This window comes from Habropoda laboriosa, unplaced genomic scaffold, assembly GCF_001263275.1.
Source record: "Habropoda laboriosa isolate 0110345459 unplaced genomic scaffold, ASM126327v1 scaffold33, whole genome shotgun sequence".
Classification (NCBI taxonomy): domain Eukaryota; kingdom Metazoa; phylum Arthropoda; class Insecta; order Hymenoptera; family Apidae; genus Habropoda; species Habropoda laboriosa.
Window position 1 is genome coordinate 1185086 of NW_017100187.1, and position 27057 is coordinate 1212142.

General features: G+C 40.6%; 2 protein-coding genes across 2 annotated transcripts; one reads left to right on the forward strand and one right to left on the reverse strand.

Moving 5' to 3' along the window:
• Window positions 1-223: 223 nt before the first annotated feature.
• LOC108579609 lies at window positions 224-20050 on the forward strand. The gene is made up of 8 exons (XM_017943185.1): window positions 224-476; window positions 7946-8170; window positions 8252-8829; window positions 14601-14781; window positions 16505-16639; window positions 18368-18851; window positions 18960-19215; window positions 19697-20050. Exons 2-8 carry the CDS (start codon window positions 7948-7950, stop codon window positions 20048-20050), a joined length of 2211 nt encoding a protein of 736 aa, XP_017798674.1. The 5' UTR covers window positions 224-476; window positions 7946-7947.
• Window positions 20051-23338: 3288 nt separating this feature from the next.
• LOC108579688 lies at window positions 23339-23642 on the reverse strand. Its single transcript, XM_017943275.1, has one exon. The coding sequence runs from the start codon at window positions 23640-23642 to the stop codon at window positions 23412-23414; it is 231 nt and encodes a 76-aa protein (XP_017798764.1). The 3' UTR covers window positions 23339-23411.
• Between the last annotated feature and the right edge of the window lie 3415 nt (window positions 23643-27057).

Below are 27057 nucleotides of genomic sequence, written 5' to 3' on the forward strand. Positions count from 1 at the left end.
AAAGTTTTCCAATCGATCGATATACACACCTTTCGAGATAAACTGACAATTTGCTCCATTCTTTTTTTCTTTTCCTTCAGGAAAAATGGTTCAGGGTGTTTGGATTGGATGTGATTCGAAGGATCGATAGCCGGCGACGGCGGGGATTGTTTTTATCTCTATTCTCTCTTCTCTTTCGTCGAGAGAATTACCGTTTCTTTTCTTTTTTCTGTGAGAAGAGTTGATTCTTTTTGTAAAAAGAGTGAAATATCAGCTGGTGGATTTAGAAGTGATCTCCTGGTAATACGTAAGACACGAGTTGGAGCAGAAGAGAAGGAGGAGAAGGATGCAAGAGGCGGAAGCGAACACGTAGAAATCACGTTGCACCGGCTACGAGGATCCGATTGATCGAGATCGCGCGCATCCGCAGGCTCCGAATAGCGATGCGGTTGCATTCCACGGCAACGATAGTTCCGCATAATCACTGACACTCTGCAGTGAGTACCGCCCGAGTTCTATTATTCTTATTCTTTCTTGTCTCGTTCCTCGTTAACGGAGGAAATGATTTGTGGAATACCAAGGACATCTCCGCCTCGCGTCCTTGCGTCAACTTATGGACGGTGCATTAATTCGCTCAATGAGCATAACAATGTAAATGCAGTCCTCAATCGGATACGCCTGCGACCCATGCTACTGTAATTTCGAAATTACGCTCGTTCCGTTTGCGGAATTGCAATTTCCCCGTGAATTCCGAGATTCTCGTTCGCGAGGATATTGCTCTTTTACCTCTTCTGCCAATTTCACCTCGCATCAAGCGTACGACGACGCTTGAAATTAAGGGATCGTAGATTTCGTCGGAATCGCGCTTAATTTTTGCACAGTCGCTCAAAATCGAGGATGTTTTATTTCATCTGTTCGTTTTTAATTCAACCTTTGACTCCTCGCGCCTCCGCAGAAGCTAGAAAAATGTGAGAACGAGTTTTGCTTGCGGTACTAATCCCACGTAATAGCGAATCTCGTCGATTTTCTCCTAACGCTCGATCAATTAAACCTCCATCAAGCCTTGGTCCCGCAAAACCGCGAATCATTCTGCGAAAAGAAAGGATTTCATCGGTCTCCGATTAAGCTATCAAAAGCAAAGTTTCTCCGTGGAAAATACTCCTAGCTTTCGTCTATTTCGATGGTCGAAGCGTACACTGTATATCCAAACTACGGATACAGAAATGTAGAATAACATTTCCTCCAAGGAAGCTTGAATTCTGAATGAATCGATGTTGAAGATTCCTCGAGTACACGTGCACTTACACTTAGGTGAACGTTTTCTCGAGACTGTCTCCTGTTTTCAAACAAGAATCATTTTCTCTTCTCTACTTGTATTCTCATCGAAAATACAACGATTTATCGTTACGTTCTTACTTTTATCTCGTCGTTCATCCTCCGTCTAATTTGTAGGCTTAAGTGAAATCGCGTGTAAGTTCGTCGATTCGTTCAGAAAATAAGCTTCCTAGGGGGAAAAATGTCGCTGTACGGTTTCGCCTGATCTCTTCGTCTAAATTCATCCCTTTTGCGCGTGACACCCTGTAGAAGCACGTAGACCGAGAGAATAAAGTGGATAGGAAGCGAGTAGAATCGTGGAACGGCGAAATAGCCGTTCGTTCCCTGACCTCGAAAGCACGCGGAACATAGACAGCGCGGTTGCGTTCGAGGAGGAATTTGGCACGCACCGCGGTCGAGCGCGAAAAAAAGTATCGATGCACTGGAAGCCGTACAGAGAGGCCGGCCTAAATCTCACGGAGACGATCGTGCCGGTACGTTGAACCGATAAATGTTTCTGTCGGTGTGTTTGCCTCGATGCAAAACCGGCCGCGCCTAATCTCTCTACGACGAAGAAGACGAAGACGACCAAGACGACGACGGTTCGACGGCCAGGCTAGAGTCTGTCGGTTGGTTATACTTTCTCGCCGGTATTCGTAACCCACTTTTCAGTCTCGATGCAGTCACCCCGTGTACCGGTGCCAACATCTCGAATTAGAAGGGTCTAATTCGCTAGAATTATCTTGGAACAGACGATGCGAAGTTCTGGATGGATCTTGTTACGTGATCTTATGATTCATGCGTATTTTTGTCAACTTTCGGTGATTTAGAGGGTTATTGGGAGACGTTGGATTAACGGTACCGACGATTTTCGAGAAATTTTGGGCATTGTTTTCTGCTACTTCTTTTTCTCCCTTAGTCACGGTTTTTTGACTTTCTGCGACTTAGAGATTCAGAGATTTATCGAGAGACGTTAAATTACCGATAACGACGATTTTCGTAAAGTTTGAGTACAATTGTTGAGCTTTTACTTTTTTTCCATTCTTAGCTAAGTTTTGTTAACTTTGTGCGATTCAGAGATTTATTAAGAGACCTTAGATCACCGATAGCGACGATTTTTCGTGAAATTTTGAGCATAGTTGAATTAGAAAATATTTGACGAGTGTTTTCTTTTACTTTTTTTTCACTCTTAGGCACGTTTTGTCAACTTTGCGCGACTTAGAGATCTAGAGATTTATCAGGAGACGTTAGAATTCCGATAACGACGATTTTCGCGAAATTTTGAGTATAGTTGTCGAATCAGACAACTATATTACTTCCTTTTCATCCTTGGAAAATTGGTGACTGGAATCAAAGGACTTTGGACGTTTTCCAAAGGATGACACAATTTGGTGATCGGAAAATGTCGAATATCTTCGGATATCTGCGCGTATCAATTGCGTGGTGTCTTTTTTTAGTATACTACAGGGAATAAATATAGAAAAGTCACGAGGCGCAATTTACAAATTTAATCTCATCAGTTTCGTTCCACATCCACCTTACACTCCCTCATCCCTTTAATTCACCAACGAAGGGTTAACCCTTCCCAAACGAAAGTTCCAAATTCCTCCCGCTCCCTCGATCTTCATTTCAATTCAATCACCGTTCAGAGAAATTCTCGAACAACCAGTTTCCACTGGAATCGGCAAACTAAGAAGCGGAAGTGTCTCGATGTCGATCGACATTTTACCTTCCTCTTCTCTTCCTCCTCGTCGCGTATGAAAATTCTCTAGCGAGTACACACACGTATCGTGTGCATAACCATCGTGTGAAACAGCTTCAAGGTGGAGGCCGTAGAGTCCTTCCTTCTACCCGGCTGAAAGGAGACATTCCTTCCGCGAAGATAAAGAGACGCGTGTTGTAGGCAGACAGAGTACGAAAGAGTGGGCGACAGAGTTTCACATGACCGAGTTAGAGACATCCAGTTTCGCCGGGGCCACGGTTCCCCGTGACACCAGATATCGTTTCCACGTAGGCCGGTTGATTGCTCGACAGAGAGAAGCCCCTAATTGGCCAGAGGTCACAATCATGAAACGTAATTTCATCCCACTAGAGGTAATCGCGGGAATTGTCGTTCCCTTGGCTTCGCGGATAACGCGCGTGTGATACTTCGAACGGCTACCGATAAATTGCACTTGTTTTTTAACTTTCCAATGTGGAAAGATCGTTTGTACGAATTTGTGTCGTTAGGGAACTGCGGATGTTCGTGATGTAATGGAGAGTTTCGTAGGAAATGGGTAATAAAGGGAAGACCTGATTTGGTTTTACGATTTTAACCCTAGTGCATTCTTCTGTTCCTGCGCTTAATGTCTTTGGGTCAAAATAGACCCGAGGAACCTAGACAATGAACTTTTAGTACACTGTTAAGAGAACATAAATTTTATAACGGTAAAAGTTCTTTAAAAAATAAAGTGATGGGTTAAAAAATTAGAATACTGTAACTTAATTCAATAAAAAAAAGAATTTCTCCCTAGAGTTCCAACAAAGACTTATTATTTTGTTTCCAATAGAAAATCTCAGGGAGCTCTAAGTCGCAGGGATCCAAAAACTGCATTAGGGTTTTCATTATTTTCTTTTTCTTTTGAAGAATACTGTAATCTAATTCGATAAGAAAAATAAAGCTCCTAAAAATACTCATTACTTTATTTCCAATAGAAGACAATTCTAGAGTTCGTTGATACTAAAATCTCAGGCAGCTCTAAGTCTCTCGAAAGAGAAACGAAAATGATTTTTTATCACGCGGCTACTCGCTGCGCAAGAGTTATTTTAAAACTCGCGTGGCCTCTCCTGATCGAAAGGAGAAATTATACGATATACTTGAAGCTCGATAAAAGAAAAAAAAATAGTTGCTCTCGTGGCGAGAATTTTGTTTTGTTAGAAACAGGGTCAGACTTTGCGGAATGGTCTCTTCCTCGATGATCTCACGTGGCTTCACGGCGACAAGTATACTTTTTTCCTCTTTTTCTGACCCGTGGCGTCTCTCGTAATCCATGGACCCTAACACCGGTTAGAAACGTGTTCCTCTATATGTGTGCCGCGATACACGTGATTAGAACCAGGCGTATACGCGCTCCGGTAGAACGGTTTTCTTTTTAGAAAACACTTCGCCGAGGAAACGTTCGAATTTTTCGAGAGGTATAAGAGGCTGTAAACTAGGCGTTTTATAAACTCACATTTTTCTCTCTTCTTCTATTTTTTCAGTGGAACGTAGGAATTTTTTGGGGAGAGCGTTATCGTAAAATACCGGCGAAAGAATTCTGGAGTGCTTCTAGATTTGGAAAATTTGTCCAAAGATATTTTCTTCTTTTTTTCTTTTTTTGTGGACGAGGGTAGATTAAAGATATTTTCTTCTTTTTTTCTTTTTTTGTGGACGAGGGTAGATTAAAGATATTTTCTTCTTTTTTTGTGGATGAAGATAGCTTAAAGATATTTTGTTCTTCTTTTTTGTGGATGAAGATAGCTTAAAGATATTTTGTTCTTCTTTTTTGTGAACAAAGGTAGATTAAAGATATTTCGTTCTTCTCTTTTTTCTTTTTTTTGGGGACGAAGGTAGCTTAAAGATATTTTGTTCTTCTCTTCTTTCTTTTTTTGTGTGGATTAATGCAGCTTAAAGATATTTTGTTCTTTTTTTTGTGGATGAAGATAGCTTAAAAATATTTTGTTCTCTTTTTTGTGAACAAAGGTAGATTAAAGATATTTCGTTCTTCTCTTCTTTCTTCTTTTTGGAGACGAAGGTAGCTTAAAGATATTTTGTTCTTCTTTTTGGGGACGAAGGTAGCTTAAAGATATTTTGTTCTTCTCTTTTGTGAACAAAGGTAGATTAAAGATATTTCGTTCTTCTCTTCTTTCTTCTTTTTGGGGACGAAGGTAGCTTAAAGATATTTCGTTCTTTTTTTTTGTGGACGAAGATAGCTTAAAGATACTTTGTTTTTTTCTCTGGACAAAGGTAGCTCAAAGATACTTTGTTCTTGTTTTTCTGGACGAAGGTAGCTTAAAGATATTTCGTTCTTCTTTTCTTTCTTTTTTTCGTGGATTAATGTAGCTCAAAGATATTTCGTTCTTTCTTCTTTTTTATGGACGAAGGTAGCTGTCGAAATTCCTGCGAAAGTAAATTCTTTTTATGAAATTACCATACAGCAGCGCGTGTACTTTCTTCGCGTAACCTACTTCCGGCAGAAACGGCAGGAAGAATGACGTTCACATCGGGCTAAAGAGTCGAGCATAATAGAGACAAGATCTTCAGACTGGTTTCTTGGAACGACATTGTTATCAGAGGAAGGAAAATTAACCTGGTTTCCAGTTGCTTTTCTATACGCTCAATTGAATTTCACACGAAACACCGTTTGTCCATTAAAATTCACAAAAAGAAAAAGAACATTTACTATACAAACCTAACCTACAGACATTTCCACTTACAAATGTCCAGATAAAATAATCGTAAAAAATTCCTTCCGACGAAAATTTCCATATTTTATCGTCCAATTAAAATAGGTAAGAAATATTTCGACGCATTCCAAGTAGGATGTTACGTACCTAACATAAAATGAACATTTCAGTCACGTTTCGCCGAGCAAAATGATTTAAACGATTGTTGTTCTTACGCCAAATGAAATTCTTCCCTCTTCTATCTATCAATCAACCTGGAATCTCTTCACCGAGCAATTTCTTTCCGGCGTAAATTCACTCTGAGGTCGCCGACGGTTTCTAAAAATGAATAAAGAAAGATCGCGATGAAGAAATCGAAAACACCAGTTTACTTTCTCGTGGTCCTTATCTGTACACGTGTATCGAGGATGAAAGAAATTGATAAATATATTATATCTTCGATCTTGCTGCACTTCCGAGTCTGGCCAGTTTGCGAACGCCTCGTTCCTTCCATACTTTCACGCGTAACCAACGAACCCGAGCTAAGAATTTTCAGCTTCTACGGATAGAACGTTTCGTTTCCCGTCGTGGAAACTCATTCGAATATTTAAGAGTCGAATGTTTGATATTAGAAGGCGGTAAACTTTGAGATTTCTCTCTCTCGATGGAAATTGCCGGCTGAGGGGAACCGGTGCAATAATCGTTCGCGTTCGCTTGCGTAACTCTGATCGAATGAACTCAGATGTGGAGAGGTAGAACTTTGGAGAAATACACTCGATTAATTTTGGTTATTATTGTTGAAAATTGGGGATTTTTTAGTGTAATAAATTTGAACATTAATGCTTCACTGAAACTTGATTTCTTAATTTATTTCCAGTGTTAAAATATCATAAGAAAATCCTCGAGCAAAACTTTACTTTGCGCTATTTTATTTTTAATCTGGCGAAATTTTTAAGCTATTAAAAGTCTCTTTCTCTATTTTTCGGAACGAGTTTCATTTTCAGAACAAAGAGGAATTGATAGAAGCAATTGCGAGCGGGTATCGAAATAAAAGTAGAAATTCGCATAAATTACGCGCGGTACCAAGGATAAAAACTTGAACAGCTCTGTTGCGAAAAAGTTGGAAAACGTATATACGATTGATCGAGAGATATTTCGTCGTTTTTAAATTCGCGTTGCTCAATACGCCTCTAATTGAACACCGCTTTACCCTAAGAAGCGGAAAGTATCGAAAAATCAGCTCTCGCGACGAAAATTGAAACAGAGCCACGGGTAAAACAGCTGTTCCTCGGTGTTCACATGTTCGACTCAGATCCAATAATAAATTAGTCCACGGTCTGCACGCGGAATAGAAAGTTTACAGAGCGGTTGGCGCGGCGAAAGACGGCGATCAGAAGCGGAGAAACCGTGTCTGAAACGCGCGCACAACGAGGAAGAAAAATCGCGAGGGCATGTCTCTGTAAAAAAAAGAAAAAGGAAAAAAGAGTGTCCTCCTGGTTCGCGTTGTCATTTCACGTGAAACCAGCCACGACGCTTCCTCCTTCCCGCTGTAATCACTCCGTTGATTAACAATCATTCCCGCGATCCTTCCTCGAGCCACGAGGATGTAATAATTCGACGCGTACGACGCTAATTGCCACGAGCTTTCATCGAGATTAAGGCATTACCACTCTCACTGACGGGAGAGAGAGAAGCCTGCTCTTCTGAAGCGCAGAAGAGGAAACGAGACACACAATTCGAACCGTAATTTCCCTCGCGTTTCCTTCTCTCTTTCTCTCCTCTATTCTTCGATCCTCCCCGTGTGTCACTTTCTTCCGACCAGAAAGACGCGAGCATCGTCCTCACGGTTGATCTCTTTTTCTCTCTCTTCTCGTCTCCGTCTGACCGGGGAAAACTGGGACAGATCGAGCGTACTTTTAATGAATAGTCGCTCGCCTCGGTTCGTTTTATCCGCTCGTAAAGTTGGTTCCGTTTCTGGCCTGGCTCTCCCCGGGAGAGGAGATCGAGACGGACGATTAGCGCGAAATTACACGGCGTGAAGGATTTAATTGGACGAATTCAAGTGATTCCGTTTCGATCTTCTTCTCTCGAGCAAAGTTCGAAGAAAAAGATTCCATCACGCTTTCCCTCCGACTGTTTCCATCGAAACAGAAGTTTCAACCGTGTATTTTAACTTCTCTTTCAATTACACGTTGTTAAAAAACTTTATACCGTTTATTCACGTCAGGATCAATGTGTTTCTTTACAGAGATGCGAAGCGAGGTAGGAGAATGGCTGCCCACCTGTGTAGGTTCACCGATATGCATCCTGCTGTTGTCCTGGTCGCTTCTGATCTATCAGAATCAACCTTCCTCGGCGAAAAGGAGGATCGACGTGTTCACGGTAGCCATTCTCGCGGAAAGTCTCGTTCACCAGCTCGGACTGCTGTTCTACGCCATTCTCACGCTGATTCAACCGATTAACCACTTCGGAGGTAACGAAAGAAACGCGATCGACGAACTGCCTCCATCGAAGAAGATCAATTTTACGAATTCCATCGTTCCTCGGTTCACAGAATTCTGCTCGGGCCTAGTCTGGATACTCAACTCCTCCAGCATCCTCCAGGAGCTAACCTTGACCTCGATCTCCATCTTCACAGCGATCAGCACCAGAGAAGAGGGCCTGAATCTCACCAAGAGTCATCTCAAGTATCATTTGGTCAGTCTGAGCGTGATCAGTGCCTGTGTCGGAGTCACCGGTGTACTAAACTTCGAACCAGATCTCTGTGTTTTCCTGGCTCAAGAGATATCGCTGAAATACGGGATCTTCGTGAACGCTTTACGATGTCTTCTGGTACTCACGTCCGTCATCAGCCTGCTTATGGCTGTGTTTCGAAGGGCGTGTCGCACACCTAAGGCGGAATTGTTGAAGTCGGTGTCCGATCTGTCGGAGACGAGCTCGAAGAATTCTTCAGGTGCGTTCGAGTGTCATCCTCAGCATTGGGATCCGTCGAGTGGATCGTGCACAAGTGGATCCACCAACAGCAGAGCTTGTTTGAGGAAGAAGAAGGTGCAGGTTGACGAGGCCAGCGGAAGGCCTACGATCTACAGTATACTCTTCGTCTGCTACTTCTTCCAGTATCTACCGATTCTGGTAAATATTTCGATTCGACGATTCAAGTAACACGTTCAAGCCTGTAGACTGTCGATTAGTAAGAGGGTTATTTCGTAATACCGACGAAATTGCAACGGATCGACGAACCGCGACGACAATGTAACACACAGGGACCGAAAGTCTAATTTATTCCCGATTATCTTTCACGCGCGATTAACAATTACACAGCTAGCTCTCTAATTCAATTCGTTCACTAAATTAACTCGCTAAATTGCTGTCTAATTACTTCCATTGATTTACCCGATACACTTTTCCATACTTTTTCTTCGTGTTCGTTGGATCGAACCCGCGTGTAGCAAGTGTGGTACCCTTGAAAACCGGAACCTAGCTCGAGTTCCCGTCCTCCGGAAGTGAACGAGTCACCGGTTGCATTCTTTTTCTCCTACACCGGAATTCCGTCCGTGGACGGGAAAGTTTGCGTTTGAAAAATCGAGGCGAACAAACGAGAATTATTGATATAAATATACAGAGTGTCTCGATTAACGTGTAAATTACTTCCGCTGCTGTTGAGAGTAAGAAAATGAAATTAATAAAAGTTTCAGATCACGCGTGTAAGTACTTGATATTTCGTCGAATCGTACTCGTGTACGAATTAGGTAGAAGAGGGACAATTTGGACGTTGGAAAGTGTGATCCTAATACGGGCGACGACCTCGTTGTCAAACTCGATTAAAATTCAATCGATGGCGAGAGAAACTCCCCTGACCTTCCTCGTTAATATTTATAATCGACTCTGTGACGTACTCCCGTATATTATCGCCGCTACACGCCGTCGTCGAATTAGGTTGCCCGAGCACGCCAGGCATCGAAGTCTCCAGGCCATTCATGGCGTTCTGCGCCGTATCCACGAAGAATTCAACCAACGCGCTAAATCAGTTTCATCAATCTCTCTTTCGTGCCACCGAGAGATTCGATCATAATCTTCTAAAAGCACGTTGCACCGATAGACGACCCCATTTTTCTCCAATGTTTTTATTCCCCCCGCTGAATAACGAAGTTACTTGGAAGATAATGATTCAGCTATGAATAAAGATATCCTTTCGTCTCGATTTCTACGCTAATTCCACCAACGCTCGATGCGTTTTTACTTTTCTCTCTCTCTCGATCTTGTTTATATCGCGCTGTCGCGAAAATTCTCCGTTCTCGAACCCGATTTGCAATTCAGACGAGAAATTTTCACGAACACGAAATACGTGTCACGAGAGTTTACACGGGGAACTCTCTCTGAAAAGAAGCGAGCGTAAAAGCGTTATGCCAGACGGAGGAAATACTCGTTTATCACGATGACCAGACGATGTTCAGACCTTGGAGATTCTGTGTAACTGTGCCTGGTAATGTAACGTTTTTATTTTTTTTTTTCTCGTTGCTCGCGTTGCACTTTCCTTTCGACACCCCGCGCGCAAAGGCAAATCGCTGTCAACCGAGTCGACCTCGATCAACGAGAAAGCCGAGATACCGCGAAGGAGGCTTGAAATCACTCGAATTCTAGGCGACGCGGACACCGTGACGCCTCGCGTTCTCCATCGTGCTACAATTAAACGCTCGTTCGGGATTCAGCGCGGGTATTCGTGTGCTCGAAATTGATTGGAGAAACTCTGCTGCTGGTGTTTCGTTGAAAAAGCAGACACGGAAAATGGTGGTACACGGTGGGAGAGAGAAAGAGCAGGGAGCTGGAAGGAGAGAAAAGATAATAGAGGAGAGACGCGCCCCTCGTTGTGGAATCGCGCGAACCGGAGCGGTGCGATTGTGCAGCACGCGTGCAACTCTGCTGCTCGTTACGTATTAAATATACGCCGCGTGCCGAAAGTACTGCACAGCCGTATTCTTCGGGCGATTCGGAGCAGAAAATCTGTTGCCGGGGATTGCGCCGCGGCTGTAATTGCGGGGATAACGAAGCCCGAGGACTGGGGGCGTGATCAGTTGGAAAAGAGCCTTTCTTTTCTTCTTTCACTTCGTGACAGAGGGACGTTGCGGAGGAGACTGGGGTATCTTGCTGGAAATGAGGGGAATTTTGGGATAGAAAGTTGAAGGGTTGGAAAATTATTCAGGTTTGCACTTGGTACCGTAATCGAATTTACAAGATTCGATCTACTTCCTCCAGAAGAAAGTTATTCAGAAAAACAAGTGTATCTTTTGGGACAATCTCGACACATGAAAGTTTAAAGGTTTGAACGAATCATCAACTTTCGTGTGTTTAGATCGTGATAGATTAAAAGACACACTTGTCTCTCTGAATTATTTTTTTTTTTTTGGAGGAAGTAGATCGAAACTTGCAAATTTGATTAAAAAATATCGAAAGATGTTACGGTACCAAGTGTAAATGTGACAGGAAGAAATCTACTCTTCCAGCGGTTACTTGAACTTTACGATAGAATTTTGTAAAGGAAAACAAGTTAACCGGCGTATTGCATAATCGATGCTCACAATGCAATCATTTATTCAACAATCCTCCACGTTTCGAGCACAAAGTAACACTCTAAAATGATTATTACCGTTTTAACGATACTCCATAGAGGATTAAATCCACTCGGCAAGTTGTTAGAAAGTATAAAATTAGAAATTACTGGGAAGAGTATCCACCATCTGCGAAAGAGACAGCAGAATACATCGTTGATCCATTTTCTCGATTTTTCTTTCCTGTGATCGTCACGCGAAGAACATCTTCGAGAAGTGAAATTTCGAAATTCTTGCCCGTTCGTATGTATGTGTATACTATATAGAAAATAGTTTCACTGTGTTGATAGAACGATATTTATGTACGTCTTTTTCGAAGTTTCCCTTTCCTCGCGCACGCATGCACGTCACGTTCTGTATTCTCTAATTAAGGGTATGCTTAGTTTTCGATTTCATATCGCGGTCGCACCCGTTACGCGCAGAATTAAAAACCACGGTAATCAACGAGCCCCCCTCGCCTTCTATCTCCTCTAGTGACCACGCGTAATTCCATGTAAATCCAGTCCGGCACGCCGCCGCCGCGATTTCCCAAGCGGCTAGAAACCTTTTCTTGCGTCGATCCTGTCATTAACTTCTGCACTGGCCGAGGGATACGAAATACGCGTGCTGAACTTTCATTGTTGCGCAACAACCGTCGCGATTTCTTGACGCTTTTTGCAAGCTGTCGAGATCTTGTTCTGCTGAACTTTTCCAGGGAAATGTCACGCGAGAGCAGAAGTTTCGCGGATCTAGAGATATTCGGATACTCGAGTTTTTTCGTGCCTTACTTTACTCGATTTGGAAGTTTGGAGCAAACGTGACTTGAGATGGAAAATTTTTCTGAATTGTAGATATTTGAATCTTGGAAAGATCCCGCAAATTTTTCAGGAATATTTGAATATTCGTTTCTTCTCGTATTTTACTTTACCCGATTTGTAAGTTTGGAGCGAATGGAACTTGAGATAAAACATTTTTTCCAGATTTGTGGATATTTGAATATCCGATTCTTTTCGTATTTTACTTTACTCGATTTGTAAGTTTGGAGCGAATGGAAGTTGAGATTGAAAATTTTTCTGCTTTGTGGATATTTGAATTTTTCAAAGATTCTTCAATTTTTTTTAGAAATATTTGAATATTCGATTCTTTTCGTAATTTACTTTACTCGATTTGTAAGTTTGGAGCGAATGGAAGTTGAGATTGAAAATTTTTCTGCTTTGTGGATATTTGAATTTTTCAACGATTCTTCAATTTTTTTTAGAAATATTTAAATATTCGTTTCTTCTCGTATTTTACTTTACTCGATTTGTAAGTTTGGAGCGAATGGAAGTTGAGATTGAAAATTTTTCTGCTTTGTGGATATTTGAATTTTTCAAAGATTCTTCAATTTTTTTTAGAAATATTTGAATATTCGATTCTTTTCGTAATTTACTTTACTCGATTTGTAAGTTTGGAGCGAATGGAAGTTGAGATTGAAAATTTTTCTGCTTTGTGGATATTTGAATTTTTCAACGATTCTTCAATTTTTTTTAGAAATATTTAAATATTCGTTTCTTCTCGTATTTTACTTTACTCGATTTGTAAGTTTGGAGCGAATGGAAGTTGAGATTGAAAATTTTTCAGGTTTATGGATACCTATTTGAATTTTTGAAAGATTCTTCAAATTTTTCAGGAATTCTTTTCGTATCTTACTTCACCCAATTTCTAACTTTCGATAAAAAAATGTTGAGGTTTGTGGACGTTTAAATTTTTCAAAGGTTCTTCGATCTTTTTGGGAGGATTTTGAATTATTCAGTTGCGAATTGAAGGATCGTGGGAAATTTTGTGAATTTTAATTTTTGTAACGTAACACGCAGTGGTTGGAACTTTGAAACAGAAAGTTTCAGGAAGTTCGTACCGAATTCTTGGTTATTTTCAAACGCAATTAAATCCTCAATTGAATCAAGAAATAGGGCATTTCGCGGAGGAATGTAATTCTGTTTCTTCTCCGCGCGTTTATTGCTACGCGCGAAAAACGCGCGGCGCGTTTTTGAAAGCGCGACCGAGCGTGGTTTTCACTGCGAAATTTTCTGCTGTCGGCTCGTTAAAATCGAAAGTATCAGCTGTTGGCCACGTAAGTGACCACGTCGCGTTTCCCTCGTTCGCTCCCTCTGAACTTCCCCTATGTTTACGCGTTCTTCTCACCGGTATTATATATCACGATCGTGAAAAATAGAGGAGCGCGCACGCGTCGCTTAGTTTATCGACGCGTTCAGCATCGAATAATTAGCGACATGCGATGCAGCTGCATTCCGCCTGGCGAAATCTCATTCCTGACACGATTTCTCGTGGAAATCATCGATCGAGGGAGTCACGGATCTTCAGTGTCCTGGGAAAAATTTCTCGAGATTGTACATGACGATAGAGACCTTGAAACTATTCCAACGGAGGTATGTGGAGTAGTAGAAATTATACCGCGATGGAAAAGCGTATGACAGAATAGAGGAAGAAATCGGAGAAGATTAATTTATCTCGCTTCGCCAATTTTAAATTCCATTCAACCTCGAATTCGTCAATGAAATTTCAATGGTTTGAGACGTGGCTTAATTAATTTTAATTTGTCTCATTTTGTCAATTTTAAATTTCTTTCAACCTCGAATTCGTCAATGAAATTTCAATGGTTTGAGACGTGGCTTAATTAATTTTAATTTGTCTCATTTTGTCAATTTTAAATTTCTTTCAACCTCGAATTCGTCAGTGAAATTTTAATTGTTTGAGACGTGGCTTAATTTATATTAATTTGTCTCGCTTTATCAATTTTAAATTCCCTTTATCCTCAAATTCGTCAATGAAATTTCAATGGTTTGAGACGTGGCTTAATTGATTTTAATTTGACTCATTTTGTCAATTTTAAGTTTCTTTCAACCTCGAATTCGTCAATGAAATTTTAATGTTTGAGACGTGGCTTAATTTATATTAATATTTTAAGTTCCTCTCACCCTCAAATCCGTCAATGAAATTTCAAGGTTTCGAGACTTTGAAACAATCCAAAATTAAACTAAAAATTCGCCGAACTAATATAAGATTAAATAAGCTACCCCCAAATGAGCCACTCAGAAGCCAAAATGATCAACTCCACATTTTCATATTCTTCTAATTTTCCAATAGTATCGAAACACCCGCTTATGCGCCTAATTTTCCATAAGTAACACAAATTTAATAAACCGTATTTGATAGAATTAGTCACTTTGTCTTCTAAGTGGTTCACGTATTCAAAAAAAAAATGTGAAAAATGAACGAACCATCGGGAGTAACAGAGAACAATCTTCTGCCCCTTCTCAGGTCATGTCCATCAAGCCAACTCTCCTCCGGGATTTCTGCACGCCCCAAAATCTAGCTACATGGCTGCCACTGGTAAAGGATACCCTGTTACCAGTGTTCCTGGCGTTGTTCGACAAAATGTTCTGCCGTTACGTGGCTAAAGTGTACACGAAACAGGATCACGCGAGGAGATTGTCACACGGTAGGTAGTTCCGACACTTTACTCGAAGATACGGATGATAACTCGTTCGTTCGAGGAGAATCTCGTCGATTAACGAATGGAAAAAATGCGACACGTTGACCCGTGTTACACTCTCGCGTGGGAAACGAACAGCAGACACATCAGACGTGTAATCGTCAAGGAGAAACATCAGTTATGCGACAAGCCGCGATCTCGCAATCATCGTAACCGCATACCGTGCGGTTAATTTCTCTTTTACTCGCGTGATTTATTTTTACCCTTTTTCCCTCCCCGTTGCAACCTTCGAGTTTACGAGCCTCGATAGCGCGGCTTTTACATTGCTTGTAACTTGATTAAACGACAGGCTTGTCTTGGGTTTCTGTCGAAAATCAACGGTGAGGCTTTTCGTTAAATTTGAGAATTGCTGATCGATCTTCGTCGACGCGAGTTTCGATGTCTCGATTAGGTGCATCGTGAACGCGTTTCCTTCACGAGGAAATGAGTAACTGTTCATTTTTCTTTTAGAAATTGTGAATGCACAATTGCATCGATTCGCTATTAACCGTTGATATTCATGAGAAAAATTTCTATTCTATAAGTTCGTGTGGAATTTTGTACTTCCCTATATTGTCTCCCCGTTTCTCAATTTCTTCCCACTTGTACTCTATTGCTCTACAAATTTTTTTAGACTTTCGCAATTAAAATATTTTTTCTTTTCGCCACGAATTTGCGCGATAAATGATATCGAATTTTATACTTTTCCACTCTTCCCTTTTTTATACCGTCAATACAAAACTTTTTTAATTTTTCCTAATTAAGATATCTTTCCCCTAAGTCGCGAATTTACGCGTTAAATGATATCAAATTTTACACTTTTCCACTCTTCCCATTTTTTATGCTACTGCTATAAAATTTCTTCAATTTTTCCTAATTAATGTACTTTTCCACTCTTCCCTTTTTCATGTAATTGCTATAAATTTTTTTTTATTTTTCATAATTAAAATTTTGTTCCTCTAAGTCACGAATTCACGCGTTAAATGATATCAAACTTTATACTTTTCCACTCTTCCCTTTTTTATGCCGTCAATATAAAGCTTCTTTAATTTTTCCTAATTAAGATACTTTTCCCCTAAGTCGCGAATTTACGCGTTGAACGATATCAAATTTTACACTTTTTCACTCTTCCCATTTTTACGCTATTGCTATCAAATTTTTCAAATATTTCATATTTAAAATATTGCTCACGAATTTACGCGATAAACGATATCAAATTTTACACTTTTCCACGCTTCCCATTTTTTATGCTACTGCTATCAAATTTTTTTTTATTTCTCATAATTAAAATTTTGTTCCTCTAAGTCACGAATTGACGCGTTAAATGATATAAAACTTCATACTTTTCCACTCTTCCCTTTTTTATGCCGTCAATATAAAATTTCTTTAATTTTTCCCCTAAGTCACGAATTCACGCGTCAAATAATATCAAACTTTATACTTTTCCACTCTTCCCTTTTTCAAGCCAGCCCCCTAATTCCCCTAACTCGCGAACTTACGCGTAAGAAGATAGTCTCATTCCCCGGATGATTTATCGAAGAGAGTAAGCGCGCGATGCAACGGTACAATACAAGTTTCACGGTGCGTTCTCTATTCGAAGGGAATTTTCGCAACGACCGAGGAGAAATTGCTCGCCCGTTTCTAGACGATTTCACGTAAAACAAAAATATCTGTTACGCTTCCCTTGCAGGCGGCATCGACGGCAAGTTTCGCCACTTCGAGCAGGACGCCGAGTACAAGCTGCAGTTGAACCTGAATCACGGTCTGAAGTTCCCCTTGACTAACGGAAGCCTCTACGGCCGGTTGCACAATCACCAGAACAGAGGCGAGTATACTAATTTCTCGACGCGTTTCTTTCATCTCCTCTTCATCCTTATTTTTTCTTTCCCCCTTCAACGCCACTTTCACGACGCGTGTACCACACTTTTACTTTATTTATCGGTGGCTAATTAACGAACGGCTGGATTGTATGGTAATAAAAGGATATCTAATTAACTCGGTGTACACTGAAATACCTCGTCGAGCGTACGTACTCGCCTCGTCTATTTATAGGAACGTGTACAGTGGTTTTGCGAACAATGGAGACGTTGTTACAACACTGATTGTTTTGCGAAAATTCCTGAATACCGGCGTTCATCGGAACACGTTATTTCCGAAGGATACACCTTAACACTAGCTTTTGCGGACACTTCTTACCCTCGTCCGTCCCTCGTGCCAATTTGACAATTTCTATATTTAATAAAAGAATTTACAAAATTAATTATTCACCTTTTCGTTTAATTGATTTGTCACCATTGTGCCAAATCGACACCGAGGGACCTATTAAGATGCGAAACTGAGGGACGGATGAGGGTTAAAAAACAGCTTATTTTATTTAAAGACAACATATTACACGCTGTTAACTTAGAAACGAAACTACTTGATATTGTGTATTTATACGAAATTTGTAATAAGTATAAGTGGTAGGAGAGAAATGTAATTTTCCTTGTGAATTTGGAAATGCGTGAAAATGACGCGTAAACCTAGTGTTTCAACTGACAAGGGGAAAAGAAGTTTCCTATCCGTGGATTTTCTAAAGAGGTCATTTCGTTAGGTACTTCGCGACCGAGCTCGCTCTGAATTTTTGATCACGACCCGGTTAACACGCGCTAGGAATTTCGTGGGACGATAATCTTCCGCCGATAGAAAGTGGCGAAGTGTGCCGTTTCCCTTCGCGAACGATACCACGGAGTAGCTTGAATTATGGGCCACTGTTCAAGTAGAAAATCGATATCCTCCGTCGCGTAATCTGTGATTTCACCACGCATGATGTCGCGTGTGTCCTTCAAAGTGGACAGCTTTGCTTGTCAAAGTGGACAATACCTTGATTACTTTACTTACAAACCTACCTGTCGTTCGTAACGAAGAACGTTCTCCTTTAAATTCTTCTGAAAATCAATTTTGCAACTCTTTACTCCTTGAATCCCTCTGAAAATCAATTTTGCAACTCTTATCTAGCTTCTCAGCTTTCTTCTCACGGATTAAAAATCTCTTTACTCCTTAAATCCTTCTGAAAATCAATTTTACAACTCTTTACTCCTTGAATTCCTCTGAAAATCAATTTTACAACTCTTTACTCCTTGAATTCCTCTGAAAATCAATTTTGCAACTCTTATCTAGCTTCTCAGCTTTCTTTTTACCGATTAAAAATCTCTAGCTCTTTAAATCCCTCTGAAAATCCATTTTACAACTCTTTACTCCTTGAATCCCTCTGAAAATCAATTTTCCAACCCTTCCCTAGCTCCTCAGCTTTCTTCTCACGGATTAAAAATCTCTTTACTCCTTAGATTCCTTTGAAAATGAATTTTGCAACCCTTCCCTACCTCCTCAACTTTCTTCTCACGGATTAAAAATCTCTTTACCTCTTTAAATCCTTCTGAAAATCAATTTTCTGTCTCTTTACTCCTTAAATCACTCCGAGAATCAATTTTCCAACCCTTCCCTAGCTCCTCAGCTTCCTTCTCTCTAATTAAAAATTCACGAATTAAAAATTCACAATAAAATCACTTTACAGGGAAGACTGGTACCATCACAATGGGAATACAACACTATCCAAGAACGCAGTCCCTGAACGAAGATGGCAACTACGTTTCCCTGCCAGCAGAGCTCTCTTCATTCACGAGTTCCACGTTCGAACCGCGTCAGAACATCGACGCAGTCGATTCCGCCAAGAAACCCACCGTAGATCAACAAAACAAACGTCCAAGACCTAACGAAACTTTCCAAGAGCTAGCTGTGAATCGTCGAAAGATAGGAAGCACCGACGTGTTCGGTCAGAACATGGAGAATCTCGTCCAGCTCGAGGATCCGTCGTGCAAGCGAAAATTCACGAAGAGCTTGGACGAGATTCGCGAGGAAACGCCGAGAAGACACGCGAGAAGCGTGCTCGGCCTGGAGAATTTGATCACAGGTTTGGATAGCAATCTGCAGGAACAGCCACGATGTCCTAGAGTCGCTCTGCGTAGGAACCAGAGCTTCGATCACGCTAGATGCCAATCGTGAGCAAAATAGATTGTGTTATTATCGAGGATTCGAGGATCTTGCACGAGGTTCGAGTAGTCGATTATCGTTGCATCGATAGTGATCGAGGTGGACGTGGTTTACAGGTACCATCGACCGATACTCGACTCGAGGACGTACGATTTGAAGAAGCAAGAGCAGAGGAAGGAGGTACAGAGCGAGGAGAGACGGGAGAACCAGGAGGAGGGAGACGGATACGAGACATCGGACGACGAGAGCTGCGATCTGGAGAACGGCGACTTCGACACGATGAGCTCTTGCAGAAGTCGCAGCAGAAGCTGCTGCTCGGTGACCACCGTGGCCAACGATGATTTCGAATACTTTCAACGTAAGGGAACTAAGGTAACATTCGTGGCACCCTTTCATACTCGCTAGAGTCTTTTGTAGTTTAGCGTCTTCTCGATTTTTTTTCTTACCTTTCGTTCGATTCGTAGACGCATCGTCGTATTCGTACGCTTTACTTGTAAATTGCCTGCAATAGAAAACACCGAGTAAATATGAAGCGTAGGAAAATTCGACTTTTATTTAAAAAAAATATCGATACATTCTCCGTTGTCTTCGACGACATTTCTCCGTCTTCCGGAAGATACGCGAATTCCACCGCGTTGAAAACGGCGTGAACAGCTCGAAGATCGCGAGGATATCTGAATTTGTAGATAATTTCAATCGAACTTCCTCCTACACCTGATATTTACGATCGTCGGATCGGTAGATCGATGAAGAAAGGCGCGAAGAGAGCACAGGAATTACTCCATCGAGGACATGATTGGCCTTTCAGCTATGTTTGCGTAATGGTGGATCGTGAGAACGCGCTGTTTTACAGGTGGAGCTGCTGCCCTCGAAGAGAGCCGGCGAGGTAAAGGTCAGCATGCGATCTTTCACGCCGAGGATCATCGAGAACGCGACGGACGAGGAGAGGAGGAAGAATCCGATCGACACGAAGCCGATCATACAGTCGTATCACTTGAAGAAAAAACGAATTGGTCCAGGTTACTCGATGAACGATCTCGACAAGTTAACCTCAGAGCGGAAATTGCCGGATTTGTCGATCGACAGCCTGAAGAGTATATTAAGGAGCACGGATGTCAGTTACCTGGACAACGGGGACATTTGCAGGCACGACATTGGCGGGTCCGTGCCGGATTTTAAGAAGATTTTCATCACCGAATTCATATGAGATGCGAACGATGAGAATTTGCAATTCTTGTTTGCTTTGTTGTTCTTTTTTTCTTTTTTTTTTTCTTTTTTTTTTTCTTTTTTTTGGAAAAGAAATTAGGTCCAGGCCGATAAAGATGATTCCTTCTTTCTGCTAGAAGGGTAGGATCGAATCGCTGTGCTTTTCCTTTTTGTTTCGACGTTAGAATGACGGAAGGTATTGTACAAAGTGTTCATTGTATAAATAAGAAGCTAGGCTGAAGCTTGTACAGAGAAGAAACTAACGCATAGGAGATTTGGTACAAGAAGCAATGGAAAGACTGTACAAAGTGTTCTTTCGCAATAAAACGTTCTTTCTTCTAGGTAACATTACACACGGATTTATACTTGTTTCTCTCTGACAAGATTGTATAGAGTCCTTTCTTCTTCTTCTTCTTTTTCGTACTGTATATACAAAGTTTATTCCGTTCGATTCTTGGGTGAAATCTACCGCGCCCGTGATCTAGAAAATTGAATCGAATTGGAAAGTTCGCAAGAGCGTAATCGGTCTCTGGTTAAAGAAGCTGTTAATTAATTCGATCCTCAGCTTCGCATTTTCTTCGTCGTTTTCTTTGTCAATTTTCTCCAAGTCTCGACGACGGTCTAACAACGTTGAATAAAACTTCGATCGAAGAAGCTGAACCGGCGAAAGGGGCGGCAAAGATTAGCTCGAACCGGTAAATCCTTGTTTAAACAGAACGATACATTACGCCGCCTCATCTGTCCATAAATCACGAGCCGGTTGACGTAATAAGTTATGAGTCTGGGATCGAAATTGCAGTGGAACTGAGTTACGATCCGCGTAAACGCGAGACCTCTAAACAGGAATGCGAACGGTGTAAAATATGTTGTAAAATGTCTGCTCCTATTGTTTCCACGGTTACGTAAATGTGAGCATTTTAGAAAACCGCGTTCTTACGTTTACGGTACATTGTATGGAGATCGTTTCTCTTCTTCCTCTCCTCTTTTTTTTTTTTTTTTTTTTTTTTTTTTTTATTTTTTTTAAATTACTATTTAATTCATTAAATATACACTCGTCCTGATTAATTCCCTCGTGAAAAACGAAGTGTGATTCTTCTTTATTAAGGGGGTCTTTTAGTGTGACGGCCGTTTTTGCTAATTTATTACAGAAGTACTTGTCCTTGAAGAATCATGGCAAATTTCTTTTGTTGAAAAATAGTTAAATACGGCTGCTGTGGATCACGTCAAACGAGCATGAAAAAAAGGTCCTGCTTTCCAATTGATTCTTGTTTAGTATGCGTGTCGCTATGGTCGGTAGTAGAATAAAAGAAAGATATTGAAAATTGAAAAAATGGCGGCACTTTGAATACGAAGTATCGATTTTTTCGACTTTTCTTCGTCTTTCAGAGGCTCTAAATATCAGAAAAATGTATATTTTGGCATAATTCTTCTACCGACCATAGCCGCACATGTTCTGAAGACATGTGCAAAATTTGAGTTGGATTGGTTCAGTAGTTTTAGAAAGCATGGTTCCGAGAAAAACGCGTTTATAATTTTGAGCACAATTTACATTCTCCCTTGATGTGTCACACTAAACGAGCTATAACTTCGTCATTTTATTAAATACAACTATAAAACTTCAGGAGTACATTCTTAAAGAGTTGTACTTTCGGTATATGCAAAGAAATAAAAATCGATTTTTTGAAACCGTCACACTAGAAGACCCCCTTAACCCTAGAGCGGTCTTCGGGTCTTTTTTGACCCACCGCCTTTTTATATTTTTAGTCATAATTTTTTGAAACCGCCACACTAGAAGACCCCCTTAACCCTAGAACGGTCTTCGGGTCTTTTTTGACCCACCGCCTTTTTATATTTTTAGTCATTTTTGCTGTTGTCAAGTTTACGTTCCTTAACATTGCTTTAAACGTTTATTGTCTAGGTTCGTATGTCGCGTTGGAAGCAAAAATTATTACACATAAGGTCTTAGGTCCTTTTTCACCCAAAAGTCAAAGCGAACACCGCTCTAGGGTTAAGCCCTTTGACTCGAACGTTTAGTAATAACATTAACGATAACACTGTACTCGTAGAATAAATTATTCAGCCGTCAAAGAGTTGAAATAGAAAAAAAGAAAATTAATTCGTTAATGTAAATCGTGATATTGAAATGATCACGCATAGATCGAGTTTGTCGTAAAGAAAAATATTTATTCGTTTGTTCTGTTACAAAAAAAAAAAAAATATGAGTCGCGATAAAAATCGCCGATAAATATTCCTCGCTTATAAACTAGCGATCGAATCTCCTCGTAAATGAAACTGTATAATTATAACTACGTATCACGTGCACCGAGAGTATATTATCGAGTATGTTGGTAGCTTTTTTCCTTCCCCTCGGCGGAACACGCGAGGAGAAAGAGCTCGTTGCATGGAGATTACGTGCACGCCCTCCGATAGGCCCTAATCGTCGCTTAATTATCTAATTAAATTGTATGCTGCGTTTTATTACGCTCGCGTTGACTAGCAATACACGGTTTGGCATCGTTAATCGTATCTCTAATTATGCTCGTCAGTGGCGTAGAAACTGGTTGTCGTCCCTCGTCTCTCCTCTTCCTCGTCCTTCTATCTCGAGGAGTACGATAAAGGAAACGTACGAATTACGCGATAACATCTGTGAACTGGCGGAATGTGGCTGATTAGACGAGAAGGAAAAACGAGCTGTCAGAAACGTCGATCGAATTCGTTTTTTACAAGTGTCACGATCGTGTAATACGAAATGTCGGAATTCTAATCACGAGTCGATCAGTCGAGACTGTTGAAAAATTCCGCGATCTGATAGATCTTTGAACGCGTGTGTAGGTGTTCCCTCGATTACTTGTAAGATATCTAATGTACGGTAACCGCAGATATGGTTAGAGAGTGTTTAGGGGATGTTTGTGCAGTTATGAAATTTAAAAGAAAAATCTGCCAAATACACGGGAGAGTAACGTTACAATCTTACCGAACTGCATTTATGGTACAATTGTCTGTAGATTAGCGTTGCTCGGTGGTTGTATCTGGAGAAATTGTACGGTAACTCTACGGGTATTTTAATATGTTACAATTGCATAAACATCCGCAGTCTAAAGATAACACATCTAACGAGTGACTAATTAATGCACCGTCACGTAACGTTGCAATTGCTGACAGAGAGCGTTGAAACGTGTTAATCAGCATTTGTGAGTGACCAGTTGAGTAATTTCTATCTTGGTTCTACGCCACTGTGCGTGTGTATGTATATATCTACTTATACATATATAAATAGGAATTCGCTGGCTTTGGTAAAAAGAAATGAAGTGATTGCAAAGGTGGATCAACGTGGTAGGATTGATCAATGGTGAAAGAGATCATCAGTGGCTCGCGTAGACGAGATCGTTTCCACGAAAGATTGCTTCGATCATCGACTTCCGGTTGAACTTTCCGCCCCTGGACTCGACGATCGCCACCAGTTGCTGATATCGCTTCCAGGCGGTCACCGAGGCCGCTTCCCCTTCCGGTGCGTTCTTAATCTTCTGGTACACGTCCGTGCTCCTGACCGCAGCCTCGGAAGTCTGACAGACGTTCTCTGTATCCGGTATCATCTGAAATTTTTATGCAAACTTTTTTTTCACTTATTTTATGTTTTATATTTTGAAAAATGTGACTTTGGCGCGGAATTATTATTCAGACCTTGATTCGGGGGATCAGTTTCTTATTTATGTGTCTTTGGCAGCGAAGAGTGTTGATTTATGCACAATTATTTTTTACTCATTTTTATATTTGTTTACATTATCATAGGTGTGCTTAACTTAATTTAAATTTTGAAAAACGTTACTTTGGCGGGGAATTATCATTGAGACCTCGGCTCGAGGGATCAATTTTTTACTTATGTGTTTTTGAAAATAGAGGGTGGTGATTTGTAAAAAATTATTTTTCACTCATTTTTATATTTGTTTACATTATCATAGGTGTGCTTAACTTAATTTAAATTTTGAAAAACGTTACTTTGGCGGGGAATTATCACTGAGACCTCGGCTCGAAGGATCAATTTTTTACTTATGTGTTTTTGAAAATAGAGAGTGGTGATTTGTAAAAAATTATTTTTCACTCATTTTTATATTTGTTTACATTATCATAGGTGTGCTTAACGTAATTTAAATTTTGAAAAACGTTACTTTGGCGGGGAATTATCACTGAGACCTCGGCTCGAGGGATCAATTTTTTACTTATGTGTTTTTGAAAGCGAAGGGTGTTGATTTATATTTCTTTAATACCGAGGATCTCTGGAATTTTCATTTTCCCTTTGTACAAGGAGGATTTAAACTAAATAAATTTGAATTTTCGCAATTGCGAAAACAAGAGAACGAAGATTACCGCGTTAGTTTTGTCGGAGTTAAACATCGCTACAATCCTCCTGAAAGACGCTTAATTCCGCAAAGTCGCTCGATAACGTTCAAAACATTCAGCGGAAAATGCATCCGTGATTAAACGTTGCTAAAAGTGCAAGGCACCCCCGTTTTCTCCTTCGTTCTTTGTCTTCATTGAAGGTTCCATTTTTAAGAGAGTAGAGAGAGCGTCCCCTTCTTTAAACCATTCGTGAAAGCTCGCTGAGCTCCATTTGCTAAATTGTGCAAGCTCTTCGTCCTCCCCTGGCAATTGTACCATCACCAGAGAAAAGAAGGGAAAACTAAATCCATCCGGTCTTGTTCCTTTCCATCTCGACTCCAATTAAAATTCACTTTTATTCACGAAACACCAATCCGCCAATTGTGTTTGTCTCTCGAATTTAACCGGTTAATCCAAGAAAATCCTTGCCTATTCTCTCGCCTCCATTCTCCTTCGTACCACTGCCGTTCTTTTTTCTCTAAGAACAACCTGAGACACGTTGTAATTCCACCTTAAATCGATCGCTGTTTTTCTCGTTCGACACTGAACACTTTAATGTTTGTGCAGAAAAGATATGATATCTCTTGAACAAGTGGCTGAATATTTATATCGTTAAAAATGGTCGCAAGCACAATGTAAAATTTTCCGTTTCACAAGAATTATTTTATTTGATTTCGTAAAAGTGCGTGTTTCTACAAAACTCGTAAATATTGCGGCGCTTTAAGCCAAGTTACCAACAAAATAGCCGGCGCTTTATGCGCCTTTAAGCTTTAAGTTCCGCGTCCAGGCGTTTTTCAGCAAGTGTCGTTACCATTTTGCCAAATACGTAAAAATGATATATTTTTCAGCTGAGAATTTATTTATTCTGACTGTTTCAGAGGTCGGCAAGTTCCCGCCAAGCATTCTTAAAGTGCCCGTCACTGTGCCAGATATTTCTACAAAATCGTTTCAAAAGATGATCGCGCGTAAGATGAACCAATAGAATGTTGTATTAATAAATTCATTTAAAATACACATGTATCGAATGTACAATACTGTTTCGAAGATTTTAAGTTAAAAATGAAACTCAACCTTCGGAGTTATAAATATAAATCTTAATTTCCTACTTTTTAGGTAAATGATTTTTTTCTGCAAATTACTTTAAGGCGAATTGCCCTTTATCGCAAGCCAGCCATTCGGTGTGCCCTTTTTAATCAAAAGGTTGCCGACCTCTGCTATACAACAAACAGGTAACTTCATCGATGTTGAACATATCCAAGAATTCCTGCATATAAAGAGAATTTAAAGAGAGTTTTGCTCTGGTATACCAGGTACGATCTCTGTAATTTCACTGTAGAACAAACCAGTAACTTTATCAATACCGTGGGGCCCCGGACTTACGTAGTAATTGGTTCCAGAGTGGGCGACGTAAGTCGAAAAAGACGTACATAAGTCGGGGTACACAATACATATGTATGTATGCAAACATATACATATATACTTCACCGGCCAAAAGTTTGGAATCACCGAGCATTGCAATTTTCACAAAAATGTCCAGAAAAGAGTCAGCGACTTTGAGAATTTTTTTATCGTTCGAATCAATCGATATGAGATAAATTGATAAATGTAGAATTGAGATAAACTTCAAGTCTATAAAAACTTAGCAGCAGGTTTAACCCTTTGCAATCGAGTGGCGACTGAGAAGCGACATTAATTGTCACTTGGTAAATAACGAATCAAGACAGAGAACAGATCTATGGGCCTCCGTGAATTTGTTCACCATAGTGAAATAGAGAATACACTGAATATTTAAATAAAATCGCACAGTTTATTTCTGCGTTAGTTTGAAAAAATTTCAAAGAAGATCACCTCCAAGTGCAAAGGGTTAATATTGACGAAAGGTGATTCCAAACTTTTGGCCGGTAGTGTACATGTATTTATCAAGGGGTTACGTTTTCTTTGAAATTTATAAAAATGATAGAAGGGATCACATTTAAAGTTTCGAGTAACTTCTGGATCGTGACACGTGGATCGTGAAATATCGGTTAAAAACAATTGGGAGGACGCAACTCGTGGCCCTACTGTATCGAAAATACCCAAGAATTGTTGCCAAGAAACGAGAGGGTTCAGGTATGTACCGAAAATGGTACACGTGTCGCGCAACGCGTATGAAAGAGAATTTTGCTCCGGTGATACCGAGTCCGACCTCTGTGATTTCACTGGACGAGGTGGTAGAAAAGCAACTGTTTAATCAGCAGGCCTCGATCTGCTTTTGCCACGTTTGTGCCTACGATTGACCGATGTTTGTAGGACGCCGTGTATACACGTGTAACACAAGCCTAAAGGCAACCCCCCTCGAAATCAATACTCGGCATTACACTGTTACTAAGGATTCCCATCCCCCATCGCCAGATTCACCACCCTCGGTGCCAGCCAGCGGGTTCAATGGCCAAAATACGGGGCTAAAGCGGGCCGCGTTACACTTTGGATAGCTAGCAAACGGCACACGCTCGCCTCGATTGTGTCCCAAACTCCCTCCCTCTCACCCCAAACCAACCCCCTTTTCATCTATTTTTCCAGCATTCACACGGCACGAGTCGATTGCGCGGAAAACGCTGAAAGCGAATTGCTTTATCTGCACGCTCAACAGTC